The sequence below is a fragment of the Phragmites australis genome, chromosome 11 (genome assembly GCF_958298935.1).
Source record: "Phragmites australis chromosome 11, lpPhrAust1.1, whole genome shotgun sequence".
NCBI classification, from domain to species: Eukaryota; Viridiplantae; Streptophyta; class Magnoliopsida; order Poales; family Poaceae; genus Phragmites; species Phragmites australis.
In genome coordinates this window covers 31,141,254-31,155,387 of record NC_084931.1, presented here as the reverse complement: position 1 = coordinate 31,155,387, position 14,134 = coordinate 31,141,254, and the positions used below count along the sequence as shown (strand labels likewise).

The window sequence follows — 14,134 nt, the reverse complement described above, 5'->3', positions numbered from 1 at the left end:
TGACAGACGTTCATTGACAGATACATGAACCATCACTCCCCAAAAATCGGTACTTGACAATTAGTATATTTTTGTTAGACGAAGGAAATACACCTTCCGATCTCTATATCAATAGGTTATTAGGACATCAAGGATATATATAGTTATTTTATAAATATGAGCATTTTATAAATATGAGCATATGTACCGAGTACAAGACTCAACCCAAAATATTTCACCACAAGGACCTGACCTAACAAACTATGCTCAGTTCAAATGTGATTATGATCATCTTACTACGTGCCCTTCCAAAAGACTATTATAATCCACATGTGCTATTCCTCACCAGTCAATACTGCTTTACAACTACATGCAAGACGGGCCTTGCAACTATATTCAAGCTGTAAAATGAGAACATTTCAGGAGTCGGCACCGTAAGAACTTGACTCGCACTGCTTCGCTGAGCAAGCTTGTTGAGCCTCTGAATCCTTCACATGGGAAGAAAATCATTGACTGGTCATCTTCTGATGCTTATCATCATTCACATGTCCTCTTGATCGTCATCATCCTGTTAGGCCACATTTCAGTGGCAGCTACATTCTGAACTTTCTCCAGCAAATTCGGAGATAATTGAGCCACAAGCCCACAACGGAGCGCATTGAACTAACTGCGCTGGCTTACATACTACTCTACCAAAATGTTTCAGTCATTGGCTTCTGAATGAACTACAAAGCTTGGAAATGCCATGGTAATGTCCCTGAACAATTAGTAATGACGCAAAAACTTATGAGATTGAAAACGAAATCACTTGAAAAGAGGATAAAAACAGCGAATTTCTAAGGAACATGTTTCTTAGGGGAGATGCAGTACTCACTGCAAATATGGAAGTGACATGTTTCTTAGTGCTGCTGGGTTCTTCTTCACAAATTCCTCCCATTCCGTAGGATCTATCTTGCCATCTCCATTTGAGTCTGCTTGACTGAATGTCTGCAGTTCAAACGGATCAGAATAAGACATGTTGGAGTAAAAAAAAAAGAGAGATCTTTGAAGATAAAAACTTGAAGAGAAGTGTCTCCTTACATTATCAACAATCGTCACGACAGCGCTGTCGGAAAGACAGAGATCAGACTCGTCTAGAAGCGCCAAGACCATCTCCCTGAGCTGTTTGAATAAAATGATGATTTAATTAGAATAAACCCCAATGCAGTGTCCAGATCCACTAGTGGAAACTATGAGTAGCACAAGCATAAATAATGTAGGTGGAAAAAGAGAAGTGAATGATCACCTCTTCTTTCTCGATGTAACCTGTCCCCCTTAAATCATATAATTTGAACGCAACTGCATAGAAGAGAAAAGCAAATCAAACATGTCAATTTCCTAGCACGCATGACAATAAGATGAACGAACATGAGGTAAACAGTTCATACACGCTGTTTTTTCTGATGCAGGTGTTTTAGGGTGGAATATACTGAGCGACCGCACGAACTCCTCAAAATCGATCACCCCATTCCGCTTGAGATCGAACAAATCGAAGACCTGTCAACAAAAAACACATGAATCGAGTTGATCAAGAGAAATACGAATTGATCAACTCTCCTGTAAGAGCAAGAATGGACAGGGGACAGACCCTGTCTGCGAAGAGATTGGCCTTCTTGCTGTTCCTGAACAATGCGAGCTGAAACTCCTCCTGAATAACACAAACTCATTCATCAGCACAATAAAAGTCGTATGCGCGCAAAGTTTCATCGAGGTACCATTGCCAATGGAGTTGAATCTATGTGTCCTACCTTGTGAATGAGCCCGTCTTTGAAGATGGAGAAGCTCATCTTCTTATACAGCTCGTACAGCGCCTCCACCTCGTTCACCGTAACTGCCACAAGCAAAGCAACCACAATGCGCAGCACTTCTCAGCGTTACAGAACAAGAGTGCCAAATTGCTCATCAAGAACTACAAGTGAGATGCAGAGTTGTTGGTCAGGTGGTTCTCACATGAGGTTTCGGAGGCGAGCACGGCGGGCTCCTCGTACCCAGGCGCGGGTCTGCTGAACTGCTTCGACGACACGCACCCCATGGGACGCGAGCTTCAAAGCGCGTCCGCGCGAAGCGACGACGGGCTCGGCAACTGATGTGGCGCAGGCGCGCGGGGCCGTCGAGTCCGCCGCCGAAACGATGCGCGAGCCTCGGCCGGCACGAGTCTCCCTCTCCGCACGGTCCGCAGCCGCCGGCCACGAGATACTTGTGGAGCCGCGCGGCAGGGCGATCTGTCCGGCCGCGGGCGCCAAGAAACAGCCAGAAGAAGAATCCTCTCGTCTCAAAGGCAATTCTATCTAACCTTGTGATTCGGAGGAGTGGGGAAGGAAGAGGCTCGGCGATGCTCCGCCTCTACTTTACTCTCCCTCTCGCGCGCGGAAAATCTCGTGCCGCGTCCTCACCCTGCACGCGCACGCCTCTCTTTCCGTCTGTCTCCTGGCTGGAGTCGCGCGTCACCGAGGCTGCAGCTTTATGGTTTCCACCGGCACGCCGCTCGTAGTCAAACGTCCTTGTGCTTTTCTGTGCGGCGCGCACGCACAGTTGGCGATTTCGTGGACCCTGGGCGCCCAGAGCGCGACAGGTGCGACGAACCTGGAGGACGAGAGGCGGCCCACGGCTGTGCTCCACTAGGACACCCCAGGCCGGTGAGCCTCGAGGGCCACCGGTGCCGTCCAGTCCTCGTACAGGCGTACTCCACACGAGGCCGCGCGCGCGAGGCGAGATCGCTGAGCGGCACTGGATATTTTGCCCGGCTGAACCCGTTGTGGTTCTCCGCTTCTCACTAGGTCGCTCGCGGAAATTGAACTGGTGGATGATGAGAAGGTATTCTATGTAGTATTGGATCATCACTAACAACTAGGATTGGACTTATATGTCATGCCAGGCTGAACCCGTTGTGGTTCTCTTTTCACTCGTGTCGCCTCGTGGAAATTAAACTGTGGACGACAAAGAGGTATTCTATGTAATACTGCATCATCACTAATAAGTAGGATCGAACTTATATGTTACTGCATCGTTTAAGGATCTATTTCTATAGATGATTATCACTGTAAATTGGTAAGTTGGTTGATGGGAAAGCTCAAATCTGGATAGATCATATTGGAAGCAATTTTTCTGGTACTAGGGTAGTATTTAATTTTTTTAATTTAATCGGTAAAGGTGAATCTTTAGTTTATAAAACTTGCATCTCTTTACCAAGTAAGGAGTTAGAGCGCTCATGGGTAAACACCATCAGATCCGCTGATCCAACCATGACTACCCGTGTAAACAGTCAGCTGTCATCGGGGCAGAGGGAGGCGTGCAGCCCCGTCGAATAAGATTGTGAGCTGGACGACGACTTGGTGGCTACTAGTTTTCAACGACGCAGCACAGTATGGCACGCTCATGCCGCACAGACACACCGGAAAGGAAATTCTACAGGATCCTATGTTAAAAGACCCCCAAAAGACCATCTCATATATGTATTTGGTCCCAGGTGTCACATAAAATAAAAGGAAGACACATATCTATTTAATTAGAAAATCTTTCGAAAGATGAGATACTATATAATTTTCTTTGGGCGCACGGACACTGCTTGAGACTCTACATCGGCTGCAAGTTCAGCGCACCCACCTACGCTATGTACTTGTGAGGTGTTTGCATTGGTTCCTCAGCTTTGCTAGGGCCTAGAGGCTTGCGTGCGTGCTTGCGAGCGTGCGTGCTTGCGACCTCAATTACGTAACGCCGCGGCTGCCATCGCGCGACGCGCCGAGGCTGCAACTACAGGTGCAGGTGCAGTTGCAGAGGTGCTCAGGTGCTCAGTCCCCATCGGAAAGGTCACACCGTTCCTTCTCGCTGGCACGATTTGTTAAAGAAAGAAAGGTCGGACTACCGTTCATTTTCTGGATGAAACGGATTACCTCTCATTGACGTGATAGCGCGAGCTCGTATGATTCTGCTCGTTCCAGTCCCGCCTTGTTACAGTGGAAAAGCGCTTTTCGTGCCGGTCACGTTGGCGACTGGTCCTTGGCATCTGGGTACACTCTGGTCGACTCGACTCTCATCCTCCGCCGTCCAGCAAAAGAAAAAGGAGCAAAGAGTGACCGAAACCGAACTCTGAAACCGAACTCGATCGTTCGCAGCACCTTCCATGATTTGTGCCTGCCAGCGGCACAATTGGACTGCGGACAATTGTACCTCCAAGAGAAGGGCAAGAATCCCGTGAAGTACTACTCCATCTGTTTAAAAATAATATGTATATTTTATTTTAAAAAAATTAGATTTTGTGTACTTTGATTTATATTGAATCAAATTATAAGAATATTTAGTATATAAAGATTATACAATTAGGTTTATAATTCAAAATAATTTCACATTATATAAGTTTTTTTTGTTATACATGATATATTTTCTGAGAAAATCATAATCAAAATCTAATTTCAAAGATCAAACTAAAAAATTATATCTACTATTTTTAAACAGAGGAAGTAGATGTAGACTAATTTATTTGCCATTCAGCACACGCGGACTTCTTGCCGGACATATCGCTATTGCCCAATTGATCAATGATACTAGCAAGCTCAAATATTAAATCTGGACATAACTGCACAATACTTTTACTACGTAAAAATAGACAAATGAGATATAAAATTAATAACAAATTATAATACGATATATCATATATGATAATAGTGATAGGTCATAGTTGTACTAGTTAACTACTATCTATCACTAATGATTAATTCATTAGCGACGGGTTATCTTAGAGAGTCATTAGTGTTGGATCGAGTTATGACCCGTCACTAATGACTAGTTTGATGAAATCGAGCATGTGAAAAAAAATTAATTAACCAATCACTAAATGTATTAGTCAATCAATTTCCCAGTATAACTTACTTATTTATTTTCTTATATACTAAATATGTGCATAACATGATGTTGTAAATTTTTTTTATTTTTTTCTCTTATTTGTTCTCACCCCAGCAGCCTATGATATGAAATATTGTATATTTTTGCTCAAGTTTAATGTAAAGTGTGACGGATATAAACACAAACGCGTGTTTAAAAATGGTGTAGAAATTTCAGAACGCGAAAACTCAATATTCTAGATTGTTATTAGCCTCGATAAATTCGTTGATCCCGATGAAGTGAGGATAAACGGATGTAACTTTTCTGTAGATATCCGTAGAGTAAAAAAAATCAAAATCGATGTCTATATACAAAAATTATACCTATTTTATCGAATGTCACTCCGTGTCATCTATCAAATTATAATTCAGTAAAAAAAATAGTTATAAATGACGAGTCATAACCGTGACCTGTCACTTATAATAACGGGTCACGATTATGAACCGTTATTTATGACCTTTGGAAAAAAAAATGTAAAAATGATAAAATATTTGTCTTCCTTCAGAACACACGTGAGGGTATGGTGGTAAGGGTCAACACAAGTGAGCAAAGGTCGTGAATCTGATTCGTACAAAACGCAGAGTTTGAAAACAATGTGTAAAATAGCATGTGACTAGGGATGGTAACGGGTCAAATCGGGTGCGGGCGAATCAGAACAGACTCGTGCTCGCAAAGGATGGCGGGCACAATAGTGTGCTCGTGCCCGTTGGGTACCCAAAACACGCGGGTAGCCTACGTGTATTTGACTGCAACTAGCCAGGCTAGCTTCATTGGCTCGCAGGCGGCTCTAGCGACGGGTTCGATCGAATCAAGTAGCACAAGAACCAGCAAGCGACGGTGAACGTATTGGAAAGGACCTCGACCGTTGAATCGGTCCGAAAGGTGGCCAGCGTCGAGTGAGGGTTAGCGACGGCGCTCGGCTCTACGGTCAATCACGTCGATGGTGGGCCGAGGCCAGACCAACGCGCCTACAAGCATGCACGAGGTCAACTAGAGCTCACAATGTGTTAAAAGGGTCGGAAGGCATGCATCGACGGCGGGTTGATGGTGAGGGGCGGAAGATGGTCACCGGACTTGGGGAAAGAAGGTGGTGGCACGCGAAATTCATGAGGAAACTGATGGGATACTGTTGATGAATGTTGGGGAGACATCGCTCGGCCTTCTTCCTTGCTCCTTCAGCCTTGGGTTGGGCGGATCTGGGCACTAGGTGATGGACTTGGGCGCCATCCACAATTGAAGTGCTGAGCGGTGCCGAACATGCAGAGTGCGGAGCGCTGGAGGCCTAAAGTGCAGTGGCTAGGGGCTGGAGTCCTGGAGGCTGGAGTGTGGTGGGTGGTTACTGGAGCTGGAGAGCTAGTGTGCGATGGGCGATGGGCGGTGTGATCGTGTGAGTGTGTTGTGGGGTTGGCTGGTTGAGGAGCAGGACAGCTAACCTAGGATTACACTTAATTTGGCTGGGCTAAAATGTTTTGGGTTGAGGTTAGAGTTTGGTACACAGTGTCACGGGTATACCGCGGGCACCCGTGGGCGAACTGTCATACTCGCACCCGACCTATGACTTCGCTGGTACCCGACCCGTTGTGCTCATGGACAAAATCATAGACTCGTGCCCGCGCCCATTAGGCACAGTACCCGCGGGTAGGATTGTCATCCCTACATGTGACATGTAGCGAGTGTTAATAGCCCTTACGTTGGGATAGCTCAGATGATTATTTTTGAATTTTTTCGTATTTTAAAATACGAAAAACGTTCATCAGTCATAAGTAACCGATTATAACTGTGACTCGTCACTTACAATTTTTTATAAGTGACGGATCACACTTATGACTAGTTACTTATTACCTTTATTAGTGATTAGTAATGAATCATTACTCGTTACTTATAACTAATTATTAGTGTCGCATTCAGAACGACAGATGTAAAACCTATTAACTATAACGATTATCATCTATCACTTATGTTTTTTTAAGTAGTGTGTTGATGTCATCAACTTGTGAAACAATTAGCATGTCACATAGGTGGGTGGACACTTGGGACGTTCGTGAACCATTTTGCAGGTTTTAACTTTTTTTCAACGAATTGGATAGAGACGCAGAATTATATTAATAAAAAGTAGCGTCCGATGGGCAAAGAAACCTTACAGAAGAGCCGAAAAACTGGAAAAAAAGAGGAAAAGACAACAGAGAAGCGGGATAGATGTGCACTATTCTCCTCTCATGAGGTGGCCTGAGTGCCGTGCCCCTGCAAAAACCACACGTGGGGCTGCGCTATTTTGTTAAAAGTCATGGTGTTTCGCTCTTTTCAGTCCTCCTAGCGGACTAACATGATGAGCCACTTTATTTCCCTTATTGGGATTTGTGGAGCACCGGCCATGGCTGCCCACCACCGGTGGAATTTGCAGGTTTTAGACTGCATTTCCACTAGGAGTACACGCTGTTTTTGACCCGTTGCTGACACGATTATTTTGACCACAGTGATAAAGGAGTACACATCGTTTTAGGAGGACAGTGATTACCCAATCGTTTTCCTTCGAGGACTAAAATCCCATCATGAAGAGATTTTCGTTCTCTCTTCAGCGTTTCAATAGTTTCTCTTCACAGTTCACTTTACGACCGGATTTTCAGAGTTATTCCCTTCAGAACAAGATTCTCTCTCCTTTCCCTTCACGATTCCTCTCAAAGAGGAGCTGTTGGAGATGAGAAAAAATAAAGGTAATGGAAACGGAAAAGTGAATCGGGAAGGAAACAAAATGAAGAGAATATGGTTAGAGATGGTCTTAAAAAGCATACCAGGTGCAAAGCACTGCCACACATACGTTACATATAATTGTAGCTTAAGTACTAGGTAGATGAAGTGTATAAATTGTTATATACTTAATAGTACAGTATAGTAGAAGATAAATTGCTATATACATATAAGATCACATTTGCACGCCACTACCCCACACTTAGGAGTAGCATTGATATTTATACATCAAAATGACAGTAGCTGTTGCATAAAGCTTTTTGTTACAAAAGGTAAAGGATGTAACACACCAGAATCATCGAGACCCGTGCATGAGTGCTAAATACATCAGCTGAAAATAACTAGCATTGCTATATATACATCAAAATGACAGTAGCTGCTGCCGAATGCTTTTTGTTACAAAAGGTAAAGGCTCTAACACAGTAGAAGTTGTTAAAGCTTAAATTGTTGAGACCGAGTGCTAGATGCATTAGGCCCTGCAAGGCACAGATTTGCATAAAGATCAGTGTTAACACCATAAGGCATTTGATAGTGATTAAGATCTATAATATATTTACACTTTCTCCAGTTTGTTTAATAAAATCCTAATTGTTGCACTATGCATAACCAGGTTAGGAAATTTTCAGTAAGTACTACGCAGTAGAGAAAATATGTACTACTTACTGATTAAGTTGTAAAGAAAAAAAACGAAATTCTTATGACATTCTTATATGAAAATTTGGAGCAAGCTTATTGTCGCAAAGTTGTAGGTGTGTATGTCAAGGTACAACAGCATGTTCTTGGGCAATTGTCCAATACAGTTATACAATATTCAATGTGCCAGTTATCACAAAATTCTACAGCAGAACAAAGTTGTTTATTAAACCTTACTACTGCTTTTAGGCTTCAGCGTGCTGCACAGGCCAAATATTGCAGCCTCTGCAGTATAAGTTCCCTTATCTCGGTTATGCTATGATTTGATAAAAGGAAAAGTGTTGCAAGGCAACACTGCACATGGCAGTTCCATAGGAAACTATGCCCAAACAGAGAACACCACAAGCGAAGATAACCTCTCGTTCCCTAGCGTTATCTATGAAATCATTTTGTAACATGAACCCTGATTTGTTCTTCCAGCATGTACGACCTCATTTTTAGTTAATGGATTAGGTGGTATGGACATGTGGGAGAAGCACTGCAGACTCGGTTAATGGCTTGGGTGCTATGGACATGTGGGAGAAGCACTGCAGACTGATATTGCAGCCGGTTGTATGACAAGCACCTAAGAGAGTACAATTTGTGTAGAGATTTTCCTTTGCTTGATTAATATAACAGGAAGCTCTATTATTAGTTTCATAGCAGTTCAGAAGTGCACAATTAATCAATCAATAATCGTGATTCATCAGGTTAATTATGCAGGCTTGATGTCTTTACGCCTTTACCTTTTACATGTGTAGACAATTATGCCCTGCCCCTGAAGTGCACTAAATTAAGGCTACTCAGGTTCTATCACACAACATTGTCCCTTTTTCTAGACTAATTGCTAAACCAGGAAAGAGAATAATCGTCGTAGGAGATAGAAACTATGAACTTGAGTATTGTGCCACTACCACTGCATTCAATTTAGAAAGGCATAAGAGAGTGATTGCGCACGCAAGATGCATACGTACCAAGAAGCGTAGACGACGGATTTGCATGCTGTGAAGCAAAGTTATCGGAATGCACACTGATCTGAGTCTAGACAAACAGTACTCTACCATTACTTATTATAATAATTTATCGTAGCAAGATATTGTAGCGATTCTATTGTTTATGGAGCCACTGTAATAAATAATCTGATACGTTCGTTTTAGATCTATCGGTTGATAGGACTAATTAAAGCATGCAAAGTAGCATGAAATACAGATTCTTTCCGGATCTAAACCCTCACGGTGGAGTGGGTTGCCGTGAGGGCGACTGTTGTGGAGATAGTGAGTGTCGATAGAGAAAGAGGAGACGTTGCCTGTATCTGTGAAAGATGGTTTTTTTGCCGATCTATTCTCGAATCAGATCCTGCGCTCGATCTGGCTCAAGATGTACTCCATCAGCTCGCAAGTGCTGGATCTACAAAAGAAAGTTTGATTTGTACCTATGTAAGTGGGCAGTGCGGTGGAGAGAGAAGCGGCAATCGAGTTAGTTTCACCAGCTAGTTGTTGAAGACGAGGAGTTCACAGCTGTAAGGCATTTCGTCCCTTTTCGAGCTTCGCTCTGGGTTCTTCCAGCTGTTAGTGGAGTCTTCGAGACTTACGCGTGAGCAACTGTGCCATACATGAACAACGATACTGTTCATTGCTGATCAAACGGTGGTGGTAACCAACGTTGTCGAGGACACGCTCCTGTGCCGAAGGTGCGACCAGGTTTAGACTAGTTATTATTATAGATTTCCATGTGTTAGGGCCTTTCATTCGTTACACGTGATCCATGCACAAATACGGTAGAAAGAAATATGTGTATTCCTGGTGTATCCCCCCTAACCAATCGGTGCCCTACCTTAATTTGCGTTTTGGAGATGAAAAAAATTCCACCAAACTTCGAAATTTGCACAGATCATTAGAGATTCAAAATCGTTCCAGATTAGGCCATGTAATGAACGACAACGTAACTACTAGTCTCAGTAATACGATGAAGGAAATATGTTCAGGGATGTGCAAAGCAAAAGATTCAGTCTGTCTCCAAAACCATTAGCGCTTTCTCAAACTGTACAATTAAGTAACTACAGGCCTGTCTCTAGACCTCGACTTCTTCGTCAAAGTGAGGAGGAACTTTCGGCGGGTTGCACCCGACAGCGATGATATCTGAGTGATCCTTCCCCAGATTTGCAGCCATACCCCTCATATTCTTGTAAGACCTTTTTTCAGGGAAACGAGCTCTTTATTAATTAGAGAATGGTGGAATACAATCAGTACTTAGAAGATGAGCAATACAACTTAAGATACTAGCTAACCAAACTGCCGAGTTGATTGCTCTTCTAGCATGTCCAAGCTGATATGCTGAGTTTTAACTCCGTCAGAGCTATCACACAAAAGCTGAAGTCAGTCTCTACCACCAGGTCCACTGAATCAATTCCGAAACATTAACAAGCCTTCTTTACACGTATCTATCTCTGAATATTCTGGTAAGACTTCACGATTGTATGATGAGTTTCCCGATAATATGTAGCTTGTAGAATATGTCCAGTCTTTTTGCAGCAGCAACACCGAACTTAGTCAAAAGATAAGGTCACGCACATCTTTGTTAATGGTCTTAGTTCCTTCCAAGGCGTACGCAACCGCCGTCGACAGCTTCCGGCGTCACGCCGCCGAGGAAAGTGAAAAAGAATTCGTGCGCGCTTTCTGAGATCAGTGCGGGCCTCGAAGCTTCCGGTAACATTTCGCGCGAGGCCGCGCACACGGCCGGCCGGCCCTGATGCTGCTTGGCTACTTGCTCACGGAACCTGATCGAAAAAATGCAACTCCATAACATATTATTACATATGACATATCTCGATTGCTTATCTCTTTTACCTAATATATCTATCCGTTAATTCTTATATATATTCTATTATTTTATTATCTATATTTTTTATATAAACCTTAACTCAAATAAACAGTTTTAGCATGTAGAAATTTCCCTTCCTATCTGCCTTCCCGCCCCGCGCGACCATCTGCCATCTGGCCGTCGGCGCCTCGCGTGCTCTCGTGTGAGTCTCTGGATCGAGACACCCAATACCACGTACACTTGCCCCGGTCTCCGGAGCCCGTGCTTCGCCACCGCAAAACCTCGAGAAAGGTTAATTCTACTCTACATTTACACAGGGGTTTCGTATTTCGCATTGGCATCAGGATTCTCGACACGGAGAAAACCACTGCGTACCACTGTTTTTGCACCTGTCACATGGGTCTTCTTTCTACCTTGCTCTCTTTCTATACGTATTATATAAGCTTGGCAGAACTCCGGCCGGCCGTTTCGAAAAAAAAAGGGAAAAAGATTAGCCTTTGGCGACGAGTATACTAGTATAACACAAGATGTCCATCATCTGCTGAGTAATAGTATTAGCCTATTAGGCCTTTTTTGCTAGAGACCTCAGTGCCGGCACCACCAAACACTTTAACATATATGCGGTCCTGTTGGCCTCCTTGGCCTTCGCCACCTTGCCGCAGTAGTAGTCGTCGACATAAACGACGCCCTTGTCCTCGCACTGGCGCCGGATGCCGTCCCGAAACTCGGCAAACATGCCCTGCATCTCATGATTCTTGGCCGCTTCGAGATAGATCTCTCTGGTCTCGTCAACCAGCTCATGCCCTTGCCCTAACAACTCCTGGCAGCAACATCAGATGCCTAGGATGGAATATTTCGTTCTATTGAGTTACATATATACAGGGAAATGCCTAGGATGGAAGGCAAAACAGTAGTGAACATTGGTCAAACTAGGCAAGACAGTGGTTACACTTCATGGAAAATCTTCGTGGGAGAATGATTCCATTTCTGAATCAGTCATACACTAGTAACATCAGATGGAAACAATACAACCCTGGCAGCAGAACCAGGCTACCAAGATGCCTAAAAATGCTCCGGCAAAAACCTGTGATGGAGTGTGCCCTAACAATTCCTTAAGTTTTCTTTCACTAATCGGATGGCCTTGAAACAGGTCCTCAACGATCTTATTGAGTACCTGTGTCAATCACAAAGCATATATATCAGGTAACAGCTTCTGAAATTAGTCTCACGATCAATGATAGACACATGTCGTACCTATAAATTCAAGGACCAAAACAACCTAGAAGCACGCAGCGAGCAACGATCAGGAAAAGCACCGTCATAACACATCATTGTTTACTGGGTTGATATGATGCATATATCAAAAACGATAATCAGGAGTGTTCTAAAATCTAAACCAGAATTCGAGTGTCTGAGTACAATAACCAGTTACCACTAGGAAGTTCATAGACATCACAAATTACTGGGTGGACGACTGATTCAGTGGCTTAATTGAGTTAGTCTCGGAAAAAATCATTGACAATAGGAGTCCTTAGTTGATGTACTGGGTTCATTTGGTCAATATATGTGTTACTCGAGGTACAGTACGATGCATCAGGAAAACAACCAAATGACAACACTTCAAATCTGAGTTGCTAGCTATGTGGTTAATAAAACTCTATGAGCTAAACAAAGTAGCACTCAAGTTTAAGGTGCACAGTAAATTTATGCATATACGGCATCAAGCCAAAATTATTAACTTTTCTGACTAAGCTAGTAGTGTGGAATATCTAGCCATACTCTTCTATGTTGCCTATTATACTATGGCTACTTATAGCGGCATCACAATATCACTGCCAACAAGTACGCCACAGTTGAAGATATTTAAAAACAGACAATTTTGAGCCACCAATACTAAAAAAACAAAAGTACCAATTTACCTGCGCCACAAGATATATAAAGACCCAGAAATGAAAAGTATTACTAGCACAACACAAGCCATATATCAACCAACAAATAATCATTTCTGCAATTTAGCTGAATTGTTTTGGAATCAGGATGTCCTGCCAAGCACAACAAAACCTACATCTTGTACATGACATTATATAACGTTTTTTTTGCCCAGCAACGTTTCATAATGATGGAAGATAATAGTATCCATTGCGTTCTAATTTATAAATGCAGTTTCAGACTTCCATTGTAATGCAAAATTACAATGGTGGTTTCCTCATTTCACAAAATTAGCTCAGTGAAAACTGAAATTTCCAGAATAAACTATATCGTACCACTCAGTAAATTACTATAAAATAGACAACGCAGCCGAATCATCATCTCACCTCGGCCTGCATTCCGGCGTGGCGCCTGACGCCCGTGGCGTCGTACATGACTATGAGAGTAAACCCAAGACACACGGGGAAGAGCGCGTCGCTGACACCGTGGCAGAGCGCGACGGAGGCGGTGAGCGCGGTGCAGAGCGCGGTGTGCGAGGACGGCATCCCCCCGGAGCTGAAGAGCATCCGCAGGTCCCACCGCCGCTCCACGAAGGAGGTCAGCACGGCCTTGGTGGCCTGCGCCACCGCCCACGCCACTAGCGCCGACATGAACGTCGGGTTCGCCGCCAGCGCCAGCAGGTACGGGCTCTCCCGCGCCTTGGTCACCGCCGCCGCCGTCGTGCTCATCAGCAGCGTCCCTATCCCCTCCCCGCCCGCCGCCGACGCAGCGAGGTCCGCGAGCTCCTCTCCCGCTCGACCGCCCCGCAGCGCCGCGACGAGTAGCCGGGAGAGCGAAGGCTGCGGCGAGGAGGGCGACGGCGCGGCATCGGCGGGGGCGGAGGCTAGGGTTTGGAGGACGCCGCGGCGGCGGCGCGGGGGCTTGAGGCGCTTCGATACGGGATCGAGGAGGTTGGGGAGAGCCCTAGAGAAGCGGCTGGAGCTGAGCACCTCCATGGCTGGCTGCTCCGCATCGCCACAGGAGGACGCCACGCAGAGGGGGAGGAGTGGCCGTGTGGCCGTGGCGATTAGGC

At 44.4% G+C, this 14,134-nt stretch overlaps 2 protein-coding genes across 2 annotated transcripts; both read right to left on the bottom strand.

The window, feature by feature from the left end:
* Nucleotides 1-182: 182 nt before the first annotated feature.
* LOC133885426 (calcineurin B-like protein 4) lies at nt 183-2,469 on the bottom strand. Its single transcript, XM_062325140.1, has 8 exons — nt 1,969-2,469; nt 1,767-1,849; nt 1,607-1,666; nt 1,407-1,515; nt 1,265-1,317; nt 1,060-1,140; nt 854-966; nt 183-736 (listed from the first exon to the last, which is right to left on the bottom strand). Exons 1-8 carry the CDS (start codon nt 2,048-2,050, stop codon nt 682-684), a joined length of 636 nt encoding a protein of 211 aa, XP_062181124.1. The 5' UTR covers nt 2,051-2,469; the 3' UTR covers nt 183-681.
* Nucleotides 2,470-12,084: 9,615 nt separating this feature from the next.
* LOC133885861 (uncharacterized) lies at nt 12,085-14,134 on the bottom strand. Its single transcript, XM_062325625.1, has 2 exons — nt 13,449-14,134; nt 12,085-12,307 (listed from the first exon to the last, which is right to left on the bottom strand). The coding sequence occupies exons 1-2, from the start codon at nt 14,055-14,057 to the stop codon at nt 12,146-12,148; spliced, it is 771 nt and encodes a 256-aa protein (XP_062181609.1). The 5' UTR covers nt 14,058-14,134; the 3' UTR covers nt 12,085-12,145.

Bases quoted from the DNA above. Each gene is read 5' to 3' on its own strand.
- LOC133885426 (XM_062325140.1), bottom strand. From the start codon at position 2,050: ATGGGGTGCGTGTCGTCGAAGCAGTTCAGCAGACCCGCGCCTGGGTAC. The intron at 1,318-1,406 runs GTATGAACTGTT...TCTTCTATGCAG, and splicing joins TGCATCAGAAAAAACAGCGT to TTGCGTTCAAATTATATGAT. The intron at 737-853 runs GTGAGTACTGCA...CTAATTGTTCAG, and splicing joins ATGTCACTTCCATATTTGCA to GGACATTACCATGGCATTTC.
- LOC133885861 (XM_062325625.1), bottom strand. From the start codon at position 14,057: ATGGAGGTGCTCAGCTCCAGCCGCTTCTCTAGGGCTCTCCCCAACCTC. The intron at 12,308-13,448 runs GTGAGATGATGA...TGATTGACACAG, and splicing joins ACGCCGGAATGCAGGCCGAG to GTACTCAATAAGATCGTTGA.